This window comes from Colletotrichum karsti (genome assembly GCF_011947395.1).
Source record: "Colletotrichum karsti strain CkLH20 chromosome Unknown Scaffold54, whole genome shotgun sequence".
Taxonomy (NCBI): Eukaryota; Fungi; Ascomycota; class Sordariomycetes; order Glomerellales; family Glomerellaceae; genus Colletotrichum; species Colletotrichum karsti.
In genome coordinates, this window is record NW_024065954.1 from 159,127 (window position 1) to 168,334 (window position 9,208).

Below are 9,208 nucleotides of genomic sequence, written 5' to 3' on the forward strand. Positions count from 1 at the left end.
TGACCTTGCTTCTTTCCCCAACCGCCTCACCCTCGCCAATTGAGTCCATCATCTCAAAAACCTTTTTTTTCCCTTCTTCTTCTTCTTCCTCTTTTTGGTCCACTCGCCGTTGGGTCTTTGGGGTTGTGTCGCTACATTTTGCGGCAAGAGTGGTTTCTTCTTCATCTGAAGGTTGGAATCGACGGGACCTCACGTCCTGAGACCCGCGCAAGACACGACATACCCATCCATCAGCTCGGCTCAAGAAGTGTCTTATCTTGTCTTGTCCCTCTCTCTCACATCCACATTCACTCCTACCTACGCCTCCCACATTCACGTCCACGTCCACGTCCATCCACGTCTACGTCCACGCATCCATACACTACCGAATGCACGCCGAACGCCAATCGATACCCACGCCGCTACCTGCCGATCGGATTCCTCAAATCACCCTCAAACCCCTGCCATCTCTCATCTACGGAATATAGGTGGGCGCGCCGACGAACGCCACGGAAATTGGGAGAAGCGAGTCCGGCACGAGGGGGAAAAAACACCATCTCCGAAGCCTGCCATGTTCCCGAACTCGGTCTTGACATGACCCAATGCCAACTACTTGCCCTCGCTCTCGCCCATCAGCTGACCCAATTCGCCCTTACGTGACGGAACCTTCAGTTACGACCGAACGACCGCCGCTCGCTACATTTCCCTTTCTCAGGGACACCACCATGGAGTCCCTCCGCACTAATTATCCGGCCCCTCGCCGTGTCGCGACAGCTCCGATACCGACGCCAGCTCCAGCCCCACGATCGACTTCAGCAGGCGGCCTCGTCGAGACACTTTACAATCATCCAAATGTCAAGATCGTGGCATTCTCCGCTGCCTCTAGAGGTCGCGCCCGGAGTCCCGGCCGTGGCCCCGCTGACGAGCCTGGCACCTTGTCCGCCTACTCGCAGTTGGAAAGGACAATCGCCGTAGGTATGTGTGGTGTCGTGATCCTGCTGCAGCTACCACCGCCGACTAATCTTCATGTCCACAGGTCCCTTTCGGATATACCGCACGGGTTCTGTAGCTTTTCTGAATTGCGGCTCCGCCCTGCAGCCTATGCTCCCCAAAAGCCAGTGCTGGGCCCTCGAAGAGGATTCGAGCAAGTTCGTCTTGCAAATACGTCGGCCGAACTACTGGAGGATAGAGATTCCTGTGACAAATCCCACCGAGCAGGAGCTCGCCGCGGCATTCAAAGTGGTCTTGGACCAGATTCTGCAGTTTGAGAAGACCGAATGCCCCTTCAGAAGATCGTTCACCATTCTGCTCCCCGAAAAGCCCAACACACCAGTCAAGAAGCGGCCGTGGACACCTCCCGTGAAACGCGCTCTTCCCGTCCTTTCTACGCCTACTCACGAGATATCGCCAACACAACCAAGGGCGCTCACACCCAAAACGCCGAAGAGGAGGGCATCGACATCTCTCAGCTTAAGGGGTCGCGCCGAGCAACGCCGCTTTTCCGTCATTGGAACCGAATTCCAGTCAAGCTCGGAGTCGAGAGACACCAGCATTGACACCTCCCCGTCTTTCGACCCTCCACGAGAACAGAGACCCATCAACGACTTGGCAATTGCAGAAGAAAAGACAGAGACGGAGGGTCCTACATCAGAAAGCGCTGTCAACGCTCAGCCATTACTTGACTCACCTCAGGTGCCGTTCGATGAGGGCGAGGCTGGCGATGCCGGCAGCTTTGAGGCAGCCGCCTCTGTGGATGAAGTGGACGAACCATGTCATGTGGACGTCGCCCTGCCGAAGAGAGCGGAGCCGAAGAATGTCGAGCTCGCGGCTGTTGTCGAGAAACGATTCGACGAGCCTGTTCAATCCACTGGAGAGCAATTAGACAGGATTCCGGACACGAAAGGGGTATTTCCGAACGGGAAAGAACAGGAGTCTGAAGAGCAAGGAGAGACAAGTCGACCTACTACAGCAATTGCAGTCGCTTCTGCCAAGCCTTTACTGTCCAAGGAAAACATGACGATTGCTCAGCCACCTAGCAAAAGCAAGCGCTCGTATGCTCAGCTTGGGGATAAAAAACCGTCGGCGTGTTTGGGAAACATGGAGCCTGAGAAGCGTTCAAGCAAACTCATGATTCCGGGACGGTCGAGAGCGTTGTCAAGTCCTACTGCACAACCTCAAATCAAAGAGCAGCTAATCACTGTCGAGATGACTCCTCGGACAGTCTCCGCGCTTGAAGTCGGCACGCCTACGCCGACGAATATTTACGACGTGATTCGCAATTACGAGCAGAAGCTGGCAGCTACTACTTCGACACTGGCGACCGCCGAGGAGACCAAGCTGGTAGGGGACGAGCCTAACGTTGCATTCGACAGCACCGGTGATACTGGGCCGGGCCTTGAGTCGACATCTGGAACCGATGGAGAGGTGCTGGAAGGCAGCGGCGTTGGTGGCGGCAAACGGAAGAAGCTGCGAAGTTTTAGGAAGGGCCGCGCTCTTGTTCCTCCACAACTGACCCTCGTCACCTCGCCGCCGTCGAAATCAGCCGCGAGGAAGACACCGATTTTGGAGGCAGACGACGCCGAAGAGCCGCTATCGCCCACGGGCTCAGCCGACTCGTTTCATAGTGTGAAATCGCGACATTCGCCTGTGACGCCCGTCCCGCGATCTCCTGCTTCGGATGTTTCCCCAACGAGGTTTCCGTACCCTCACGACAACATTTTAATCCCTAAGAAGCCATGGCACTATCGAGACGTCTCCGATCTGACTGTCACTCCCGAAACCCGTCGCACCTGGGATGCGATCTCATCAATTACCGACGACAGTTCGCTGGAAAGTGCGGCAACTGCACCGGACATGCCATCGGAGGCGGTGGAACAACCGGGCAAGACTGCTCTGTCCGAGGATGAAGCAGCTACGACGGCAGCCCCGCGACGCCCGTACATCCGCCACCGGGCCACTCCTAGTAGCATTTCGGTCGGACGCAACGGCCTGTCCCCGCTGCCACCCCCGGCCAATCTTTTTGCGCCTACGACCACCGCCACTAGACGACAGCCGTTTCTCCGCAGTCAATTGGAGATCGTCCGCAGAATCCCTATGGCCATTGTGTCAAAGACTTGCGAGATGCTTCTCGGCCCGCCCAGCCACTTGATTGCTTTGATGCTGCAGGTGGCCGCCAAGATTGCCGCCGGGCAATGGCGCGGCATGATGTTTGGTTACGGCGAGGGCGGGGAGACTATTCCCGTGCAGTGGGACTACTCGGATGATGAGTACAGCAGCTGGGGGGAAGATGACGACTACTATCTTAGTCAGGTTGAGTCGTCATGTGCAAACAGCGTGATAGGCTCCGATGACCGTGACGACGAGGCGGCGGACGATGCTGCGGACGGCAACGGTCGTGGTTGGGAAGTTGACTGAAGCCGGAACCGCGGCGGTCCGTAACGAATTCATGTATCACCACTGTATGTTTTAATAAGCAGCAAACCGTATCTAGGATGGAACCTTTTTTTAGGCGTTTGAGCAGTGAGGTACCACGCGGGGTGCCTTGGATATACGGAGATGTTCGAGTCGACAACCCGTTCCTGGCTGCGGTCGGTATTGGGTCTGTTGGGTTTTGCTATGATGAACAGGTAGTTGCATGGGAAACGGTGGGATGGGCCTTTTGTTTCTACTTCTTTGGCACTATGAGGTATTTGGTCGGGATATTGACCCCGCAAGCTACAATTCGAGATCATCCACCTTGATGCTCCTCTAATCTTCCGTGAATCTGTCACTGCATGAAACGTGCGCATATAGGCAATCTTGCACCAAGTGCTTGGCTTGGCAATACCGATCAAGTTCCCACTCTTGACGGGCTCACGGACGAACGAGTGGCGTCTGACTGCAGACAACCAGTGGGAAGAGGCAATGCGATCAATACACCGTCAAGCCAACACACCGGGTACAGCTCCCACACGTCATCAACTTCGGGCGTAGGGCCTGCGAACTGGACCAATGCGAGATACGATGATGCGCCATACTTCTTCCTATGGCTGCGCCATCCGCGCCCAACGTCTGTTGGCTTAGGGTAGAATATGCAGTGACTGCATCCATCGCCCTCCTCCCTTCAAGAAGCAAAACGAGTTCCTCCCAATTTGTGCAGTGTCTTGGTGGTCTTCGTTGCGTCGGGTCATCATCACGCCGGTTTGGGCATCGTATTTGAGGAAGAAATGCGATTGGTCGATGGGTTGTAAGGCTGATTTGGGACCGTATTCTTCGGGTTTTAGAGGTTATTGGGCTTTTTGTGACAGAATAATGCCTTTGACAACATTTATAAGGTCGTCGTCGTCCCAGGCTCGATGGCAGCTTATGGGACCGAGTTCGGGCAGGTTATTTGATATCATCAGAGAAGAAGGGTCCACCGGCGAACATGACAGACGGCAATTACGGTACTTCCAGCCAGATCCTTGATTGGGGGACTCTTTCTGACAGATGACAGTCGATGGTAGCTACTACTTTTACGCTCCAAACAAGGGAGCGCCGGTCTTCTTCGCGGTAGCTTTCCTCGCGTCCGGCCTGATGCACTTTTGGCAGTGCTAGTGAGTATTGCTCTTTGGCAACTCACGCCGAGGTCGTACTGATCAAATAACGCTTCGGCAGTCACTACAAGTTCTTCAAAGTCACGGGCCTGTTCTCTTTTTGCTGCCTTCTCTTCACAGCGGGCTTCGCACTTCGGATCTATGGCTCATATCGCTATGACGACCTCGACCCGTTCATCGCGAGCGTCTGTCTCATATACGCTGCGCCGTAGGGGAGATTCTTCTATATGGTGTCGGAACTATCAAAAAGCTAACTTGCGCACTTGACCCAGACCTCTCCTTGAACTCGCAAACTACCACATCCTAGGCCGCGTCCTCTACTACGTCCCGTACTGCTCCCCCATCCACCCAGGCCGTGTGCTAAGCACATTCGCCTTCTTTTCCAGCGTCGTCGAGGCGCTCAACGGCTGGGGCGCAAGCTACTCCGCCAACCGGTCGCTATCGGAGCGCGAGAGGGAGACGGGTCATGTGCTGATCAAGACGAGCCTGCTCCTCCAGATCTTCGTCATGGCGTGCTTCGTCGTCTTGGCGATGGTGTTCCAACGCCGGTGCGCCAAGATGGGCATCGCGTCCCGGCGTGGGGTGAGAGGGCCGTTGATCACGTTGTACGCCAGCGTGCTGCTGATTTTCACGAGGACTGTGTTCAGGATCGTGGAGTACTTTGGGGTTGCGAACATGCGCTGGGATTCGGATATGAGTGTCGATGACATCTCACCCGCGATTCGGTACGAGTGGTTCTTCTACGTCTTCGAGGCGAGCTTGATGTTGGCGAATGTGGTCATGTTCAACTTGAGGCACCCGAGGAGTTATCTTCCGGAGAAGTACACGGTGTATCTCGCCAAGGACGGGGCTACGGAGGTGGACGGGCCCGGATGGAAGGACCCGAGGCCGTTTTGGATGACGGTTATCGACCCGTTCGATTTGATGGGGGTGTTTCGTGGGCGTGATCGTAGTCAGGACAATTTCTGGGAGACGGAGGTTAGCGGACAAGATTCGACAAAGGGAAGTAAAGGCCCTGATGCTGTGTGAGTGAGGCAGCTGCGGATTGCTAGATTGTTTATTTGTTACTTGGCTGGTTTCTTTTTTCTTGTTTGAATCGAGGGAGTTATTGTTAGAAACCGTATGCTATATCTGTTGTGTTTGTGTTTGAAAGGCCGCGTTGGTTGTAATTTTAGCACCTGGCAGGGGCCAGATGGATTGCTGGGCGGCGGTAGGCATAGTCTAAGAAAAAGAGTTGCGGTGCAAAATCACCGCCAACGCCTTTGCTTGTTTGGGTCCAACCATCCATCCATGCCAATGATTCTTTGAACTGATTGACAAGGCTGGCCGCGAAATTGCATCGTCGGCCTGCGACCTGAGGCGATCGCATTTCCTCGGCGTTGGAGGACCAACAGTTGAGCTAAGCCTTGACAAATCGAAGGAGGTTCAGTTGTTGTTGATGCTTGTTACCGACGACAATGAACGGACATTGGATGTTTCGTCCGTTCTGCGTTGGAGGCTTGAAAATCGGGAACAAGCGGTCTGGCTGTGTCGTCGAGGAGCTCGGATGACGAGAAGTTCGGATCGTAAGCGAACGAGAGCAAAAGGCAGCGGGGTGCCGAATTTGACATTCCGTTGTCGTCGACAAGGCAACATGCACCCGATCGCTGACGACGGCGACAAGTCTGAGGAAATAATTGCGGAGGAAGCTTAGGAAGTTGGATCTCGAAATAGGGAAGCGAAGAGGCGGTGCTCGTAGGGCTCATCCACTTCCTCCTCGACCCTAGACTCGCGCCTGCAGGCGTCTTTTCCGAAGAAGCCTTTGTTAGGCGCCAGTTTTAGCCACGGTTAGCATGCTAAGAGATGGTCGCCTGAGTAGGAAGCCCTCCAGGCTTTCGGTTGTCGTGTTGAAGAGCGACTGACCGCGACGCCGAGCAGATACGGAGAGTTCAACTCAGGATCCGGGGCCTGTCCGGAGAGGGGCGGAGGAGTGGGGTCCTTGTGGACAGGAGAGGTCCGGGTTGGAGCGGGAGCGGGCGTGGACAAAAATAGCTGCACGTGGCCCGGGCGTATGTGGCTTGACAATCACTTCTTATGTAAGCTTGGTGGTGAGCCACTCGGCTAATTTTTAGACCGGGCCTGGATTGGATGCGACGGGTGATCACTACGTAAGGTACCTACCTAGCATGTAGCATGGCTGTTGACTGTTTGACCATCAGCAAACAAATGCGCGGCACAGCGTTCATTCTTGCCCTGACATGAAGACACTGAAAAGCCATGATGGTTGCTGCACTTTGCCGCACGGCGACATTCTGTGATGTCGAGCAAGGTATGGATGGCATTGAGTCCTATCTATATCTCCTATCCGAAGCTACGAATGCCATGCAGATGCAGCATAGCATCATACACAAGGTACGAATACTCCGTAAGGTCGCTGGTGATTTTTTAGGTGCTGACTGGTCCACTCCGTGGAAGGCTACCTGGAAGGTTCCATGAGGTGATCGATCAGTGTCTGTATGGTAGGTAAGGTACACCAAGGTAGGTAACAGGTAATAGCATCCAGCACTTGGATTTGGTGTCATCTTACTTCGCCGACCATACGTGAGATGTCATACCACGTACTCCGCAAACGACCTTGGCAATTCTGAAGCCCCTAAAACGAATCACTGAATAATGATGCCTACGATGATCCCGAGCGGTGGCAGACGATGGACATCTTGGCTGCAGTTGGAGCAACATGGCAAATTGCTAATAGCACTCTGGTGAAGGGTAGCCAGCCGCAGCCACCCACGTAGCTTACGGATACCCGCCTCAAGTCAAGCAGAGGCAGGCGGAGGCGGGCAGGCGGCAGGCCTGCGGAAACTTGTCGGAAGTTTTTTATATGGCTGCCTAGTTGATGGACGAGATGCAGATGTCCCGTCCCGCACGCTTCGCCAGAGTCAATTCCGGCGAGGACCCAATGACAGCGGTCGGCGAGGTCACAGCGGGGCTTCTGTTCTCGAATGACTGGTAAGGTATCGGCCGGGGATGATCGGCGGGTTCAATTGAGATTGAGACCCATGAGGCGATTAAACGGGACACGGGGGGCGAATGTCACCATCGGCCGCGGCCGACGAGTCGGGACACACGGCCGGAACGACACTCGACTTCTAAATGTTCTAGTGTGTCATCTGCGTGTCTCTGCTTGGTGCTTGGTATACTTCACGTTTGTCAAACGCGAATCCCAGATCTGATGTGACCAGAGCATGTCTGGCTGGCTGCCGACCGTCAACAAGAGATGAGATCAACAGCGCATCACGAGCCGGCAACCGAAAATGGCAATTGAGAAGAGGCTGAGCAGCGGCAGGTCTATCAGATCATCCTATACTATGTGCTATCGTTACTGAGAAGAGAAGTTTGAAGTTGCTTGAAGCCTAGAACTGAGGTATGCAGGTAAGTTAAGGTACCTTATTCGAGGTGAGGTATCCGTAGTTGTAAGTAGCATGCATGCTGCCCTTTCCCTGGCTTGACTGAGGTAGGTAGTCAACATATTGGGTGGGCTTTAACACTATAAAAATTATTAATAACGTGGCAAGATGAGTGAAAACAAATCAAATCATCAATCAGTTGTGCATGAATTGCTTCGTTGCTTCATGTTTTGTAAAAGTATGAATATGAAGAAGGGCAAGTACGGCTGCCACTGGAACGGGTCTGGGGATGGATTGGCTTCGGCGGGCATTTCCCAGGGTGCTTCGGGGGCCTGTACCCTGTTTCGGCTCCCGCAGCCCAGTCGACCCAGCGTTCCGAAGACCCCAATGATAGCCCGGAAATGGAACCCGCTGAAATATCCTAGGTACCTAAGTAAAGTAAGTACCTGTGCACCTCAGGAAAAGGAGGATTTTGCTGCATCTTTTCTCCCCTTCAATGAGGTAATTGGGATGGAAGTGAAAAGTACTTTCACATATTACCTGATGTTTTAACTGGGAAAGACACAACGACAGCATCTTCTCCAACCCGGGCGGGCGAGAAACAACGACCGAATGAGGTACGTACCTCGACCGACTTCTATCCGTACCTCGTCGATGTCGCCGCCAGGTTTCTCATCCTTCCACCAACCTAAGCTGTGCTGGGCTAAGCTCCCTCACCATTCCACCATTTCCTTTCCCTTTCTCTGCAGTGCCAACCTAACACTACCTAGGTATGCAGAAGTCCGTTCGCTCATTTCACCCGCGCCCCGCGAGGACGAGGGCGAGGGCGAGGGCGAGGCCCAGAGGAGGCGACACTGGCCGTTACTGGCCGCCAACCCAGTCGACCATGGCCATCTCCATCGCGGCATCCGACATGCCAGATTCGCTTTCGCCCTCGCCGCCGTCGTACTTGGCATCATCCCTCTTCGGCCGTATTCGACGACTCCCATCTCATTTCAAACCACATCTTCGCCCACTCCGCGACCCGAGCTGCCGTCACTTTACCCCATCAAACGCATTGTTTCCTATGGTACTCGCCCGTTGGTTTCGCCCGCGATAGTTCATCTGAAGCTCTCGCCAGATGAACGAGGCGCCGAGGGGCTGTACCTGCACCGTACCTACCGTTTGCTGTGCTGTGTTGTCACTGCTCCTGCAAACCTCACAGACGGCCGACTTGGCCCAAGGCAAACCTCGCTGTTCGAGGACGTGCTCTGCATCAAACAACATTGA

The 9,208-nt window shown here is 54.4% G+C and overlaps 2 protein-coding genes across 2 annotated transcripts; both read left to right on the forward strand.

Annotated features, from left to right (window-relative positions):
• Positions 1-704: 704 nt before the first annotated feature.
• On the forward strand, positions 705-3,393 carry CkaCkLH20_12087 (uncharacterized protein; the record flags this gene model as incomplete). Its single annotated transcript, XM_038894801.1, has 2 exons — positions 705-954; positions 1,016-3,393. The coding sequence occupies 2 exons, from the start codon at positions 705-707 to the stop codon at positions 3,391-3,393; spliced, it is 2,628 nt and encodes an 875-aa protein (XP_038739881.1).
• A 1,053-nt stretch (positions 3,394-4,446) lies between these two features.
• Positions 4,447-9,208, forward strand: CkaCkLH20_12088 (RTA1 domain-containing protein; the record flags this gene model as incomplete). Its single annotated transcript, XM_038894802.1, has 4 exons — positions 4,447-4,553; positions 4,615-4,761; positions 4,826-5,578; positions 8,710-9,208. 4 exons carry the CDS (start codon positions 4,447-4,449, stop codon positions 9,206-9,208), a joined length of 1,506 nt encoding a protein of 501 aa, XP_038739882.1.